Source organism: Paramacrobiotus metropolitanus, unplaced genomic scaffold (genome assembly GCF_019649055.1).
Source record: "Paramacrobiotus metropolitanus isolate TYO unplaced genomic scaffold, Prichtersi_v1.0 Parri_scaffold0000023, whole genome shotgun sequence".
NCBI lineage: Eukaryota > Metazoa > Tardigrada > Eutardigrada > Parachela > Macrobiotidae > Paramacrobiotus > Paramacrobiotus metropolitanus.
In genome coordinates this window covers 1,172,308-1,189,339 of record NW_026570243.1, presented here as the reverse complement: position 1 = coordinate 1,189,339, position 17,032 = coordinate 1,172,308, and the positions used below count along the sequence as shown (strand labels likewise).

At 44.1% G+C, this 17,032-nt stretch overlaps 3 protein-coding genes across 4 annotated transcripts; 2 read left to right on the top strand and 1 right to left on the bottom strand.

Moving 5' to 3' along the window:
• Positions 1-3,111: 3,111 nt before the first annotated feature.
• Positions 3,112-5,074, bottom strand: LOC129587184 (uncharacterized). Of its 2 annotated transcripts, XM_055480803.1 has the most exons (7): positions 5,039-5,074; positions 4,486-4,954; positions 4,203-4,244; positions 3,812-4,087; positions 3,638-3,657; positions 3,518-3,551; positions 3,112-3,272 (listed from the first exon to the last, which is right to left on the bottom strand). In XM_055480803.1, the coding sequence occupies exons 1-4, from the start codon at positions 5,060-5,062 to the stop codon at positions 4,047-4,049; spliced, it is 576 nt and encodes a 191-aa protein (XP_055336778.1). In that variant the 5' UTR covers positions 5,063-5,074; the 3' UTR covers positions 3,112-3,272; positions 3,518-3,551; positions 3,638-3,657; positions 3,812-4,046. The 2 variants fall into 2 exon arrangements, 1 of the variants encoding a protein (XP_055336778.1); XR_008690282.1 differs by lacking the exons at positions 4,203-4,244; positions 4,486-4,954; positions 5,039-5,074 and having other exon boundaries at positions 3,812-3,857; positions 3,926-3,976.
• Positions 5,075-5,819: 745 nt separating this feature from the next.
• On the top strand, positions 5,820-6,959 carry LOC129587039 (uncharacterized). The gene is made up of 4 exons (XM_055480614.1): positions 5,820-6,181; positions 6,459-6,624; positions 6,713-6,792; positions 6,926-6,959. The coding sequence occupies exons 1-4, from the start codon at positions 5,853-5,855 to the stop codon at positions 6,957-6,959; spliced, it is 609 nt and encodes a 202-aa protein (XP_055336589.1). The 5' UTR covers positions 5,820-5,852.
• Positions 6,960-8,914: 1,955 nt separating this feature from the next.
• On the top strand, positions 8,915-10,685 carry LOC129587186 (uncharacterized). Its single transcript, XM_055480805.1, has 2 exons — positions 8,915-9,230; positions 9,840-10,685. Exons 1-2 carry the CDS (start codon positions 9,015-9,017, stop codon positions 10,374-10,376), a joined length of 753 nt encoding a protein of 250 aa, XP_055336780.1. The 5' UTR covers positions 8,915-9,014; the 3' UTR covers positions 10,377-10,685.
• The last annotated feature ends 6,347 nt before the right edge of the window (positions 10,686-17,032 follow it).

Sequence of the window (17,032 nt, the reverse complement as noted above, 5' to 3'; positions counted from 1 at the left end):
CCTAAACGAACCCTACGGAACGGATTCCCCGGATTAACCCGGTAATCACGGGTGCACCCGTCAGAATTTCAGTGGACGCACCGTACCGGTATGTCTTCCGAGGTTTCCACCGGACAGAATCCGTCAAAAGGCTCGGATCCTCCGGCACTAACCCTTTAATACCAGATAGAACCACATTCTGCTACCTTTAACCCCCGGCGCAGATCGGGCCCCAACCACGTTCTGCTTTGGAGCCACAGACTGTAGGCTTAGCCATGATCGGCTACCATCACCGGCCCAGAACGGAGTCTTTAGCCTAAGCCCGCAGACCGCGGCATCTAACCACTTCTCCTACCGAAGAAAGTCACAGAGTCAGCCATAAGCACGGCTGTCCGTGGATATCTCAGCGAAGGAACTGCAGATCGCAGCCCCTAACCACGATCTGGCTACTAGCTGGACCCTCAATAAGGGATACAGCTAGAGGCCCCGCAGATCGCCGGTAACCCTCAACCACCTCGCAGATCGTGCCAACCACGATCTCTACCTCGACGCTGCTTGCAGAGACCCAATAGGTCTCTAGCACAGCTTAGCAGCCCGCGGTAAACCAGAAGGGCGGACCAGAATGGACCCCGTCTTTACAACCTTAGAGTGCCTACCTCGCGGCTTAGACCCAATTAGGTCTGATACAGCTGCAGGAAAGCCTCTTTCTGCACGCTTTTTGCTAGTCGCCCGGTGAAGACTCCCGGCATCACCGACCATGGAGGTCGGACTCCCACCAGAGCATTATCGTTAAACCTACAGGGGCTTGGACCCCCGCCCAGAGACATCTTTTACCGGATCAACAGGGCTCGGATCCTGCCCAGAGGCCTTACATCCCGGTAGCAACCCTATCCTCAGCGCCCAATAGGTGCTAGAGGGCTATTTAGAGGGTTTTGCCCGGATGGATCCCCTATCAGACCGTCAACCAAGGCTGCTCTTGGACTTAGAATCAGCATCCGAGGCTGCCAAAGGACTAACTTTTTAACCAGGGCTACCCTCGGGTCTAACCCTTTGGACCCTGGATTCGACGTCAAAGTCCGGCATCAACCCTTCCAATGTCGCCCAATAGGCGACAGCGGATCATCACAGGGTTTTTGTCCGAACAGGACCTTTCATCATGACATTACCATGGCAGCCGAACATTTTATCGGACTTTAACTTTGAAGCCGAGGCTGCAACTGGACTTTAACTTTTTCACCGAGGATGAACCTTGGATTGGACCCTTGAAGTCCAGCACAAACCCTCCCGATGTCGCCCAATAGGTGACAGAGGACCTTAATAGGGTTTTTGCCCGGACCAGATATCCAGCATATCGCGTAGCCACGACCTGCCGAAGCAGCCAAGGGTCTCACCGGACTCTACCTCAGCAACCGAGGCTGCAAAAGGACTTTAACTTTCTGACCGAGGCTAACCCTCATATACCGAGGCTACCCCAGCTCAGACCCTTAAAGCCTGACATTAACCGGCCCAAGTAGCCCAATAGGCGACAGGACGTGAAATTACGGTTTTTGTCCGGATGAAACCCCGGAAAACCGGTACTTTACCGGAAGATTCCCCTGTAAGAAGACCCAATAGGTCTTATTCCTAACCTAGAGAGGATGCCTTACGGCTTTCGCGTACCGCGACGGTGCCTCACCATTCACCTTACCGTACGAACCCCGGCAACGGTGGTTCCATTCAACCTTAACTGGAGGATTCCCGGTCGGAATGTGAGTTTCATGCCCGTTTCTCACCCGGCTTACGGAGATCCATGTCTAACCCGAAGTCATTCGGTCGGAGGTAGGCTTAAGCCCGGCCTACCCGACCCTACGCTGAAGTTTAACCGGTATCATCGGGTATCCCGAGAACCGATGCCTCGGACTCGGATGACCGGACAACTGTTGGACAGGAGACTCCGGAGACGGACGTCGTCCTTGTCGGAATAAGCACCCGGACCAAAGACCCGGACCAAAGACTTTGATTTTTTTTTGTTGTTTCTGACCATGAAATGATGTTTAATTAAAATTTAATTTGAGAGAGAGAGAGATTGATGTTTTATTTTTACTTTTACTATCGCCGTTACGGATCATCATCAACAGAAGCCTACACCGGTCCAACAAGAAACCCGACCGACCTTCGGATTTCTGCCGTGAGTTGTACCGCCACCACGGATCCGGAGGAAAACGCGGGACCGGAGACATCCACACCGGACACCCCCGAGGCGCAGCCACAGACCCCAATAGGGTCTTGTGCGGAACGGGCACTGGGACGGTACGAGACCGGGTCCTTCGCAGGGGCTCGGACTCCCGCCCAGAGGCATGTCAGGCCGGTCGCCATGGCAGCCTACGAGATGGCAGCCAGCGACAGCCCAGCTTCCGGTGTGCAGACTCACACACGGAGTCGCACTCGCTATCGTACGCCGTATCGGCCTCGACTCAGGCTCGGCTACGCCTTGCCACACCTACGGCTTTACGTCTCGGCCAATCAGCGTTCGTTCGCTCGTGTTGGATCTGCCCAGTGCTGCCGATAGGCATTTTTCTATGTTACGGCTCATTCAGCCGCTCATTCCAGTTTAGTCATGATTTGCCCCTCGCGCTGGCCACTTGCCATGCGTTTTGCCCATGCTTTACCGTTGTACACAATAAAGCCTCGTTCACTCACGATCGTGAGCCCTCTGTGCTGTGCTGCTGATAAAAGCGCTCTCCCGATTATGAATTTTGTTCCTTTGCCTACCACGTCAATGAATAACGGGACCGCTTTGCAGCTGTTACCGCTTTGTAGAGTACTTGCGTTTGCACATGCAGTACCTTCGCATCGGGTACGAAACAAAGGTGCTTACTGCTGTCGACGTCGGTGGATCGGAATGTCGTAGTCAATAACTGCCATTTTTTTACTATAACAATGTATAGTAATAGTACCTTGTATCTGCTACGCGTACGTGCGCAGAATCCCATTTAACAGGATACCATTAACAGTTTCCTAATAATACTTTGCGTTCTTGTAGTAAGCAATACCCATTAAAAACTGTAAGGTACCAAAATGCAAAAACAAACAAGAACAAAAAATATAACAAAATGTAGAAAACGAGAAAAACAATTTCGCATTGTCCAAACATCAGTCATATGACAACAGATAGGAGAATTATTTCAAATAAACCTTGCACCAACTGAGTTAACAAATATACATAGACACATTCGGTTGTTGCAATGTGCTCCTTTCTTTGTTGAAATTTGTTGTCTTTCCCAAGCGATCTCGGGCGATTTAAGTTGGCAGCTCTATAAATAATAAAAGGAAAATAAAAGCATCCGGATGATGCTTCCGGCACCTTTTGTAGCACACCCCATTTGAGGGGAAACGTATAACAGCCACATCTTGTATCTTGCCGTATATTCATAGACAAATTTTGATGTTTAAAAACTTCTACATAAGAATTCATAATTTTCAAACTTTTTATCGGCCAATTTTGTTGTTCATTTGGTTATATCCGTTTTTTTTTAAGGATTTTAGGTACGGTACTTACTCATAATTAACAAGGCAATCAAGCCAAACAGGAGCTGTAACAGTGAACCCGATTGAGCAGCATTTCATACCACGAAGAAACAACGAATCGGTTGATCCAAATAAACCACGTCATACGTACCGGCAAAAGCGTGTTAAGGTCTGCAAATAAAAACCAAAATCATGCCAAATTTGTATATCCGAATTGTAGCAGTAATTGTAATTGTCTAAAAACATCCGAATTGTAACAGTGCCTGCCGAAATGTTTGAAAAGCGGAGAAGCATTGAATTCTTTCTAGAGGTTACACGTGCTTACCCGAATTTCCACCTAAACCACCTTTATTGGCCAGCAAGTAGCTCAGCTGAAATAAATTCCCAAGGATCGAAACTGAGGAAGACCTTTCAGTTACCCGGAAGAGAAAAAACATACCAGCCCATCGTGATCGTCTCCTCCCCACCCTTTTTCCAGCACGAATACATGCTAATAAATCAGAACAGGATCACATATCACATACCCGATTATTCGACTTGTTAGCTAATCAAATAAAAGGTCATTCCTGCAATTCATCTGCCAGACTTACAGGCTCTTCACCTGGAACAGAAAAAACGGCTTTCATTCAATACAGACACATATTTTGTATTCACCGTTATGCTGAAAATAATACATATGATCCTCTATGTATTTATATCTCGCAACTGATACTTACAACAACCTCCGCCCCAGCCCCAGCCGCCTCCGCCATATCCTCCTACAAGAAAAAGATTGGTTAACTAAAAGACGCTTAACAAGATCATAAAGATTCTACTCGCAAAACAAGTTTTGATACCTATAAAATTTTTATTTCTAGTCAAAATAGCCAGTAAAAGCGTGCATGCATACACGTTGTAAATAATTTATAAATCTGCAAAAAAGATTTAGTTTATAATAATGCATTAATGTACATAATTCGCTAAGGACGTTTTCTTGCGTCACAGTAAAGTAATGCTTACCACGAGCTGTTCGGTTGAAATTGTTAATAATCGGCCCTTTATTCGGGTAGGTAATATTCGCTGTTAGATTAGGATAGCTGCGGATAATGGGTCCAATTAGCGGTTGTAGTTCCACTGCTAACTGGACTAGAGCGCGTTGTTTGGACAGTTTATCAGTGCGATTAGCAGCCAGTTTCTGTAAGTGAGGAACGGCGGCGCTGATGGTTTGGCGTAGTTTAACGTCGACCGTACGGTTGCCGGTGTAGATAGTATTGTAAAAGTCGTTCATTACGGGAAGGTTGTCGGTTTGCGCGACAATCACCGAGAGTTCGGTGGTCGTGATCGGCACCGCAAGAGTCGCCGGCGCGGTATTTCGAACGGAGACGGCATTGGTGGATTTATACTGGAGTAGTCGCTTCAGTAACTGGAAGTCTTGTGGTATAATACTGGCGGATATAGCGGTCAGCATTACTGTTGCTGTACACAAAACCTACAGCAAAAATATCAATCCCAAAGTAGAGTTAAAACTGTTAATCCCTGTAAGCTTTACGACAGTAACGTAACTGATACTCACAATAATTTCGTGTACAGCTTTCATTTTTTCGTTGAAGAAAAAGTTTTACACTATTATTGCGTATTGCGCCAACATCATGTTCAGGTTATAAGGTAAAAGTATTATTGATAAGACAATCTATAGCCTTAGACGGGTGAGTAGCGCTTATAATTATGGAATGTTATGCTTGGTGGAGTCTGAAAATCTTTTCTTTGACCTGTGAACTCTCCTGTAGTTAAATTAACTACCACAATGTTAGGCATACAAGCAACTTGCAAATTCTGGTATAGTTAAACCGCTGTATTTAGGAATGTAGTACAGTAGTAACCTGACGCAGTAGTGTTGTGCTTGCCGCTTCCGCTTCAGCAAATAAGAGATATTTTTAAAGAAAAGTCTTCACACTTTCATAATGCGTAGTGATAATTCTCCAGTTGGTTCTTTCAGCTTGTTGTATGTATCATGTATGTATAGTAGTGCTTACTTAAAACGCGCTAAAAACTAAAGTACAAAATAATTCCAATGCGATTGTGACAGTATGGGGTATCTGCAGACTGCAGGTAATTATTACCTAGGGTACATGTTATTTTTTGATACGTACTGTGGTTGCATGCGCTTGGGCGCACAACCGAAAACGGATGTTGGACGTATCATAACCACGACTCACTAGGCACGTCTGAAAACAAAAAAATCCAAGCAAACTGCTACATGCACCGACATCTCGACGAGCAGCTCATCTTAATGCATCCAAATTTCAGCTGTTATGCAACAGGCGAGAAGTGCCACTTTAACTAACTCCAACGGTTAATTTTTAAGTGTATTAAATTTCTACGGTTATATGCAAATTCTAAGCTTCAGACAATGTCAGGTCCCGATGAACCGGAAATGTTGTATTTATGTAGTGTTGTTCTCATTGTGCTTATGTTTTACCTTCTATGTTGATCTCAACTGGCTAAACGTTTTATTGCCGATTAATTTTGCCATACATTTCGCTGAGAATGTGTTCAACACAACCACCGTCCCGTTAAACATTTGGAATATTAATAATGGTGCTGTGGAGCTCCTCAGAGATATTAAGCCACCACATCCGCTATGCGTGGATTATCTGCTGAACATGCAACGAAGCGAAAATGCATGTGCTTTCGGAGACCTGAACAAAACCCTGCCGTACGCTGCTCTTTCTGAAAGTTTCGTTTAAATCAGAGTTAAAGTGAATCCCGACTAAAAAAATATCTAATCATTGCATGAAAACAAGCTATTTTAAAATAAAACAGCACCTACTGCAAACGGAAGTTAGAATTGTTTTTGTTTGACGTATAGTTTTATGTTGTTTTACATTATATACGCTCGTACACCGAATTTGCATAACTTTATCTATCTGCAGTATATTCTGGCCTTCGAACAACTATCCACCGTTTCATCTACAGATACAGTATATCTGCAGGTCGTTGAAAGCCGGTCTGTTCGGCAAGTCAGTGGCTTTTCTTGGAGACTCCAGAATGCGGGACCTATTTTCTTATATCCGAAGCCTTCTTAGCGGCGCAACTTTCCATCCTAAACAGTTTTACGAAAATGTGCTTTACCACGACCGCCTAACCAAAACAAAATTGGTATATGCTAACAAACACAAAAGAAAGGAAAAGGTAGTAGGCCATTTAAAATCGTTTTTTTTGAAAAATTCGATTACCGAAATTTTAGGAATTTTATTGGTGTCGATTCCCCGAAGAAGGCCGACAGATTGTGGCGCAGTGGAAGTACGGATTTCGTCAACCGCCGCAGTATGTTTTACTTGGATTCGGAGCGGTACCGCAAATTTCTAGGGCAGAATTATGCTTTTAATTTTCCGCAGTCGTGGATAGTAGAACGTGAACATTCTGAAATTAATGACGAAATACACAAGCAGTTTTTCAGTGGTCAGTGGACAAGCGTGGGGGGAAAAATTTAAATAATTTCCTTGGTATGTGTACATTAAGATACATGTAAATGGATTAAATATCGATGTAGCACACAGTGACTGCATGTACATCTTATAAGCGGCTCGATAAAAAATTTAATAGTGCATTAATTTTGTTTGGCGTTTTCTTTTGTCTTCAGTGCACTGTGGCACTGTTGCAAATATTCCGTACGTTAACGCTACATTCTGCTATTGTTTACCCTGATTCTTTCTCATTTTTCCAGAAAATGTTGGACTTACTTCGCGACTTCTCCGGGATATTCGAATGAACACCACGGCTGTTTTGATGCAGACAAGTGCGAACAGAATCATAATTTTGAAGAGAAAACATGCACCAGTTGTACACGTGTTTATAGTTCCGATAAACCCGAATGTGACCTTTGACAACTGGACACAGCATAACCGTAGCGCCGAATACGTAGAAATTTTTGGCCGCGAACTGCTCCGCGTGGCTGAACAGCATCGGCTCAACGTGTGGACTACAGCCCATGACACCGCTTTACAGCATATGGAGCATTTCCGCGATCATGTACACCCGGGAACGCTACTTATCGAAACCGTAAGAGCGTTTGTTGAAAAGGCTGCAAGTATCATCAGCACAGCTAACAAACTGCGTTGTAGTTTGCTTGCCAAATTCTTCGCGCAGTTCGGAATGACAACTGTACACATGCCGGAAGGAAGCTTACGGTTAATTAATATCTTAAACCGAAAATTCTGGAAGACTGCAATTATGACAGAAATCTGCGCGAGTATTTATCTGTATAAGAGATTTCCAATCTTGCGAAGAATGTGCGTCCGGCGAAACAAATCTGAAATCAACTGGATCTATTTGTGTGTATAAAAGTTTTGCGTTTTACTTCTACTGACTGAATACCTTTCTTAACACGTGTAACAAGAAGAAATAAATTCATTTGACATTTTAAGAGAACAATAAGAAAACTTGGAACTTTTTAACTTCAAAATAACTTTTTTACGCAGCGCATTAGCCTTGCAATTATTAAATGCAATGCTGCCGCGGTTTTAGGAGCTTTACCGGGCAAGAATAAAGTTGTTGATAATAGTGATTTTGGTTGTTTCCTGAATTCTTGATTGTGCAATGCTCGCCGTAGTGGAATGACTGACTGTTATGTCGCAGTGTGAACAAATAAAATATTGATGGGTTTTAGAAAACTTGGATAGTTATTCTACAGATAATACTCGCTGAAAACCAAAATGACCTTTAAAGAATTATGACATTTTACCGTTGATTTTAACACTGTACGTATCTCTCTTCTAGAAAACATACAAGTTGGTACAATACTACAAGGTAAAAGTTCTCAGGCTAATTTATCGGCTGAAAAATTAACCGAACCGTGGTTGCAAGTTGCAGATGTTTTGCGACCGTAAAATTTAATCTTCATTCGGTGGGCAAGAGCGTGGGAGCTTAAACGGTCACTTTGCTGACATTCCCGCTAAAACAATCTGGCGACGATCTTTATCATTTGCAGACTGGACTGTCCACGGTACCGGAAAGGTGCAAAAACTGGAGTTTGTTAGGAAATCTGGTGTCAATACATCTCTCTGGGTTACGGCGTGCAGTACAGTAAACGTACAGTAGTCTGTACATACAGTAATTATTACTCTAAAAACGATAAATTTTCGCTGCTTCTAACGGCTTCCCCATTTTAATGCTACAATACTGTTGCATATACATTCAAGTGTCGCATCGCACGGTGGGGTACTCATGCACTGTATTGATTTTCTCGCTTGTATTTCATCAAACTCGGTATACGGTACATCCAGGATCCAGTACATGATACACGCAGCGGCGCATCGATTGATTTCTGTCGTACTTGTACTGACTCATTCATAGGCAAATTTATCGTAGAATATTGTGGGTAAAATACGGAAGAATGTCTTTAATAAGAACTGAGACTTCCTAAAAGTTTTTTTTTCATGCATGTCTTTAAAGCATTTGCATAATCTATTAGTGTACCGTGTACGTAATTTATTTTTCGTATACACTTTAAAACGCAACACCAAGCCAACATACCCGATAATGCGAATATGGAGACAATACGCAATCGCTATCATCTCATTTACTGTGCCCGGGAGGCTGACGGTGCTAGACAATATTCACCCCGTTTACTGACTAAGGAAATCTGGAAAGTTACTCAGACTGTTAATCGTTTTGTGGTCGGACTACTGTCCTTGGTCCTGTTCAGAGGCCTGTTGTTGACAGTGGTTACGATTTTCACAAAAGATTTTGAATTTACTTCCGTGGTAGGTGTGGTAATGTGTTAGTAATAACACTGACGCTTCGTTTTTGCACATACAAAGTATTGTATTTTTTTTGCTTTTGTATTTCCAAAATAACACTCAAAATTACTATGGTTGAATGGTTTACGGGCTTCGATCATTTCACCGGCTTCGATCGAATATTTTTCGAATTTGTTACATAGCTAGAAAAAGCGATCATGGACTTTTCTATCCGTCTGAAATTTGAAATAGGGAAAGTTTTGTTACTGAACCACTTTACATATGTAACAAATTCGAAAAATATTCGAATTTACCTCTTTGAATTTTAATTTAGCTTAGGTTACTCAGTTAATCTAAACCTTAATCTAATCTCAACATTAACCTACTTAATCTAATCGTTGAGCAGAGAAACCCCTGGGGCACTCGGAGTATGGTCACTAGATGTACTCGTACATACTGGTAATACATACATTTGATCTTATTAGTCCTTGACATTAAATTAATATTTGTTACGATCACGTTAGATGTTATCGAAAAAAACCAACACAAGTCTGGCTAATGTAGCTAAGAGTGTCCAGTGAAAGAAACACTGTTTTGACCGTAATGTTAAGGTTCTGTCCTCTTTCTTGGCAGCCGGAAACTCGTCGCCTAGGGTTCCAAGTGGTATGGATCATTGCATTTGTCGTACCCTGCGCTGTACTGGCGGCCAGTCCTTTTGCCGCCCAGATATATGCTCTGCAGCTGTATGTCTCGGTCAGTAAATTCCGCCGCCGTAGTGACGCGCACGTGAACAAGGAATGTATGACGGTGACCGCGGCACGATGGTTGTGGGCGAGCCGGGAACTGAACACCGTCATCAACGTGACCTGCATCACGTCGTTAATGCACGGATTCTATTTGACCAATTTCACCATTGCGCACTGTATACCACCGCGACCGTTTACAGCACAGGCCCGGATGCTGTTTCCCGTTCTGATTTTGGAAAGTGTCGTGTACCTTGTGGGCAGTTATTGCCAGCGCCACATACCCGATTTGCAGTCAGCTGTTCTCAGTGCATGGTATCATCATGAAGTTGACAATCATGGAACAGACGATCTACCAAAGTCGAGACGAATACTGAAGCTCCTTAAAAAATCTGTCCAACGATATGGAACCGTAACTGTGGAGTAGACTTCATAAAGGTCCTACATCCACGTCCGTATAGCGCTATGCGTATGAGTGGATATGCAGCAACTCCAATTCGAAGTCCAGTGTTTATTAAATGTAAAACTGTCAGAATCAAGTGTACTTTAAAAATCGCAGTTTTGATGCACAAACAATGAAGTGGATAAGACATCTTTTTATTTAATGAATGTTGTTCTCAATTTACGTCTTAAACATTTTTGCGCCACTTCTGTTCTTACAAAAAACTTGTGGTTATTATTTAGTAGTTCAACTCTGATGGGTCAGTGCGTACCAATAGTTTAAGTGCACCGCCTGTGCACGTAAAGATACATTATTGCCAACGTGCTTCTGCTCCTAACGTAAGCAACCAACAAACAGACGAAGTCGTGGGGGGTATGGATTTATTAATCCCATGGGCAGCAGTACTACCATCCAACAGAAACTGACAAAACACAATCGGATGCTGGGCAGTCTGACCCTTCACAGGAAAAACAACAACGGAAAAAAAAAGCAAGGAAATATCCGCTAATGAATCAAAATAATCGTAGCAAAGACGCATCACATCAGACCGAAAACAACAGCAATTATCGAAAAGCATGGAACTTGCAGGGCGGGTGGGCGGAAATAAAAAATGCGTTGAAGTGAAGGCTCCGCCGATTGCCGCTGTTGCTTATATGGTGACCCGTATCCGGAATACTGAAACTGTTAGGTCACGATCCGGTTGTCAATAATAAGCAGATTTCTCCCTGCCAGAGAAATCCTTCACATTATTGCCAACGTGCTTCTGCTCCTAACGTAAGCAACCAACAAACAGACGAAGTCGTGGGGGGTATGGATTTATTAATCCCATGGGCAGCAGTACTACCATCCAACAGAAACTGACAAAACACAATCGGATGCTGGGCAGTCTGACCCAAAACCCCAACGCCTCGTCATAACAACCCACTGGAAAGAATCTGACCGAACTGCTCACGTAGCTCATTGTCGCGTGCAATATAGCGCTTATAGCAGTCGCTGCGCCAGTTGCCCTGTGCCTTAATGGCTGCTTCCGATACTCCGGCTTGATCTGCAAACGTTGCACCACCCCTGCGAAAGGAGTGGGCGGAAAAGAGTGATGCATCTATGTTGGCCTTGTCCAACAACCGCTTTAACTGCCTGTTGAAGCTGTGTGGTGACAACGACACCCAGTCCCGGCCAGTGCGAAAACGAAATACTGAATCCTGAGGACATGTGGTTCTTTGCTCATCCTGCAGTAGACGCAAATTCGTAACGGGACACAGATAAACGCTGCTTTCATTCGGATGCAATGTGATTGTCATGTCTTGAGCTTTAAATTTAGCCGTTTTCATAACGGGGACTGTGAGAATTACACTGCCTCTGCCGGAAAACTCCACACGCTGCCAAGTCAGGTGCTGTCCAGTCTGCTTCTGCTTTACAAACAAATTTGCCTGCCGAAGAAGTGAATAAAATGCCACAACGCAAGCTGTCCAGAAACACAGCCTGGCGTGCGGTTCGATGGCTGCTAAAGCGGCGTACAATGCATGAAGGTGATCAGCCGTGATTGGCAAACGCTGGAAAGGTCGTTCAAGTCTGCTGCGCTGCAAGCCTGTCAGTGCTTGCCTGATTGAAAAATGCGAAAGGTCAGGTGCTTCCATGCCATTTATATTATGCAGTAAACTCAAACTCGACACGTAATTCTGCACTGTGGCAAATTCCAGGGTCTCTGCTAGGTATGCAATGTACAAACAAATAGTATGCGTATCCGCCGGAAGCGGTGGGAAATTGAATTCACTGCAAAACACGAGGTACCGTTTCCACTGAGACACTCTGGTCTTCTTCGAGGTATCTGCGATAGCTGCGCTCTGCAAAATTGCAAGCTGTTTCTCCAGTCGTTCGAGTTGGATACTGCTCTGCGTGGGTAAGTGGAAGGCTTGCATACTGTGACCTGCAAAATACAGAGAAAAATCTGCTAACTTCATTGTCAGAAATGGCAACACGGCTCAGTGCATCTGCAGCCGTGTTATCCAGTCCCGGTTGGTGTTCTGCTGTCAAGCGGAAATTATGCCTGAGAGACTGGTAGAAGACTATCTTCAACCACTGCAGCGCTTCCGCGTTGCGAGTTGTCCCTCTATTCAGGAACGATACTGTTGCTGCATTATCAGAAACAACAATGATCTGCTTATCTTTTAATTCCTCGGACCAGATTAAAACTGCCATGCATGCTGCTATTAACTCTAAGAAGTTAATGTTGTCCCTCAAGGAATCTGACACATAAGGGGTCGTCGCCCAGTTGGCTGCCATGCGGGTGTTGACCTGTTTTCCCTGCTGCTTCCAACTGCCCGCCATATACCGGTTCTCACATACCGCGCCGAAACCTTGAAGCGACGCGTCCGTGTAAATTTTTACTGCATCTGCTTTCAGATTAGGCCATCGTACCAAGCCGTTCACTCTCCCTGCGAAACAATGCCACCATTTTAAAGTATCTGCTAGGACTGCCGTCACTCGCGTTCGATGTGAGGGAGCGTCCAATTCCTGTATGCGGTCGAAAAATAGCCTTGAAAATGTCCGCGCACCGTATACGGCACGAGATACAAACGACATTAAACCTGCAATAGACTGCAACTCTCGTTTGGTGACCTTTAACCGTTTGCTAAACTGCAACGCTAAACTGCTTAATTCGTGCATTTTTTCTTGCGGGACTGCTAAACACTCTGCTACAGAATCAATGATGATCCCTAAAAACTTCACTTTCTGCGATGGGCTGATTAGTTTATCCCATTTTACTGCAAAACCTAGCTGCACAAGAAGCGCGATGAGCGCTTGCTGGGCTATTCTGCATTCCTCTTCGCTTTCTGCGATAAGGATAAAATCGTCAAGGTAGCATACGATTTTAAAACCCCTTCTGCGCATTGCCCGTGTAATTGCTGCCGATATCGTCTGAAAAATATAAGGAGCATTTGCAAGCCCGAAGCATAAAAAGTTATCCACAAAAAACTGCTCCTTGCTGTCCTTAAATTGCCAACGAAACCCCTGCAACTGCCGGTGCGGTGGATATACTGGTACCCACCGATAAGCCGACTGTATATCCACAACTGCAAAATATGATCCCCTTTTGCTAATTGCGAGAACTGAATCAATTGTGTCAAATTTAAAAGGTTCCGGGTTGATGTGCTGATTTAGCGAATTGCCTGCTGGTCGTGAACAATCAGTTATGGGTCTAAAGGCATCTGACCCGGACTTCGAAACTGCGCCGATAGCGTGAATACGTTTTGGTTTTTCTGTCTGCTGTGTGATTCTGCCGAGTGAAATTTCTTCTGCGAACAATTTATCGAGATAACACTTTGCTGCTGGTTCATTTGCACTTCTATAATTCACACAATCAACAGGATCTATAACATCCGCGTTCTCAACAATGCGAAACCCGTACGCAATTCCGGTTAAAATAAACTCACAATCAGGGTCATTAACCAACATATTCTGCCAGGCATCGAAATGTTTAGTTAAATTGCATCTGCTTAATAAATCAGGATCACAAACAAGGAAAGCATTGGTAAAACTACTTCTCATAGCTGCGTTATCGAAAGAATCTGAGGGAACATTAGTAGAAACGTTTAAAATGGAAAAACTTCCGTTAGTAATGCTGCGTTCCTCCGTCTTCCCTTTACTGCCCGTTCTGCTATCCCTGTCCCACGTTGATGCACTTGGAGAAGGGATGCTTCTTTCCGCATTCTCCGCATATGTGCCGGTATCCGCAGTTTTCACGCCGGCAGGTAGTGTAGTTGTAGTCGAAACACACATTGGTGATCCGAAATGGCTGCCTCCCTGAATTACTGCTCTTCTGCTTCTGCTGCTGAAGCCCTCTGCTGTTCCGGTATGGTTCCGCTCGACGTGTATCTGTGCGGCGTGTTTCGGAATTCATGCGGTTGTCTGCAATGCATAACTGCTGCTGCTTGTCATTTAGCGAAAAATGATCACTATCTGCATATCGTCGGAACTCGTCGTCGAATAACAATACTGCCTCATCTTCGTATCTGCATCGTCTTCCTGCGAGAAATTCTTGATACTCTAAGAATTCGACCAATGTTGCTGCATACCGCCCTGATACATACTTCGCCAAACGTACTGCCGTTCTCAAATTACCCAGAAATAGCTCGTGACAATTTATATCCGTCGCTACCAAATTTTTCTTTTTCTTAAATAAACCCTTTGGCAAAATAAATGTATGCGGTCTATCAAGGTCTCTCGCTCTTATTGGCAACTCGCGACGTGCTGAATCCTTATCCTCGTCATCGCTCGAATCACTACTGCTGTACTCACCCGAATCGTTCCGGTCCGAGCCTCGCAGCGACCTTCCGCCCCTTGCCGGTGCGTCCCTCTGTCCGTCCCGGTTATCCCAGTCCTGCTGGCCGTCGCGAGGATCCAAAGGCTGCTGAGTGTCGAGGAAACGGATCTTGTGCTGCTCCAACTGCTTCCGCTGAATGATTGCGCGTGCGTCATTCGTGGTTGCCGGCTGCGGGAATAGGGCATTGCGGAGTTTGTAGAAATCCAATCCGGGTTTCATGACCTTTTCCAAGTCAGATACCTCCTTCATGTGCCGAAAGTCTGCCGGTGACTGGAAGCCGTTTGCCCGGAGTGCTTCTGAGCCGGCTTGGGAGATTTCGAGCTCTGCCATAAACACCGTAAACTGATCGGTGACACTCTTCTGCCCACTGGTAGCTTCGTTGCTCTTCTCAAACTCCTGCCTTTCTGTCAAGACTGCATGGAGTCTGTCTGCAAGCGCATCCTTTTCTCCGTTAAGGTCAAGTATGCCCAGTTCCTTCAAACGTGATTTTAGTCCCTCCACCGTATAATTCTTAAAAAGGGTATCGCGTGACTCCATAATGCTAGACTGCTGAGTAGGGGTGCAATCTGAGAACTGCCAATTATACGGATAGAGGTGAAGTATGCTAACTAATCAAACGTCTGCTGATTCGAAATCAAAATTTATAAAATTTCAAAAAATAAAAAATGCGTTGAAGTGAAGGCTCCGCCGATTGCCGCTGTTGCTTATATGGTGACCCGTATCCGGAATACTGAAACTGTTAGGTCACGATCCGGTTGTCAATAATAAGCAGATTTCTCCCTGCCAGAGAAATCCTTCACGTTTATTGTACTTTTATTGCAAACTGTTTAAGGCCACTGTTGGCGTAATTCGTAGTTCTTTCATAGCTTCGTAATTTCGTAGTTCGTAGGAGTTTTTTAAAGTTGAATCGAAGTAAAAGTCGTAATCCTTACCCGCTACTGTGTGATAATAATATTTATAATTTCAAATGTGTTTACATACAGATACATATATACACGACTGTTTTTCTAGAATCAACTTTGCAAGCGCACAAAAAGAGCTAGCTTCTAGATTTCAAGGTAACAACAGTCAACAGTCATGCTTCATCCCCAGTGTATGCGAAAATAGAAGACGGTGGCATTTCGGAATGATAAATCGATTTACTGTCTTACTGCAAAAACTGGAGCCTTCTAAATACTGGGCAAAGGATACTAAAGTAGTCACCTGATATACACCTGTAGAGCGTTTCGTACCAAAGGAAAAAACTGTGTCGTTCTTTTCATTCCTATAGTCACGGTAGACATCTGTATACAGGCTGTAGACACCATGGAGTCCTACCGGTAGTCACCTGGTTTCTGAGGTTTCTTAGGTTTTTTTTAGCACGTATACAGGGTGTCTACAATGATGTCTACAGGTTGTATCCTTTGGTTCAGCTGGATGGTCTGCCTGTATACATGCGTAGACACTCGTTGACAGCCCGTAGTCATCGGCGTGACACTATGTAGACATGTCTACTATCTGTGCCGACAGGATCTACAGGATGTCACTGCAGTGACTACCGTGGGTCTACAGATGTCTACAGGTGTCTACAGCGGTGACACCGGTCGGGAACAAAAAAACTTGACAGTGTCTACATGGTATCTATAGGTCGCCTACAGATGACTAGCTACAGTGACTACAAGAAGAAAAAACAACTTCCAGTTTTTTTCTTTGGTACGAAATCTTTCATATATAGCCAGCAATTCCAGAACATTTAGTTCTGAAATCGCTCGTTCATAATTTTTTACGCCAATAGGGGCAGAAGGGCCGGCTTACAATTTAAGAGCTTCCGTTTCTTAATTTTTTCGAACTTACCAATAGTTCTCTTTGTAATTCCCTACTGCCAGATATTGAAGTATCGAGGAACCAGATATTGAAGTACAGTCTGTAGAGGAATGGTGCATTTAAAAGAATACCTAATTCAAGATAGTCGCATTTGTACAGTCGGTGCCTAATATTTATTATCACACGAACATCGGTAATCATGTAAGCGGGTTTACGAAATCACCCGATACAAATACTCGTACCAATCAAAAGTGCCATCGTGTACCACAGATGGTGCAGCCATTGCGCAATGACCTTTGCTGACGAGTACTGCATCCACGCCAAAAGCAAACCGAAATCACACAATTAATCAGTAGTTTGCATGTTGATGAGTATTCTGTTCTAGTCAGTATGCAACAGATGTACTAAAATTCTTTACACATTTGCATTAAATTTTTTAAACGGGGCTAATAGTATCCAGTATTAAATAAGCAACAAAATGTTTCGCTTGAAGGATGATCTTCTCCAGAGTCCTTGT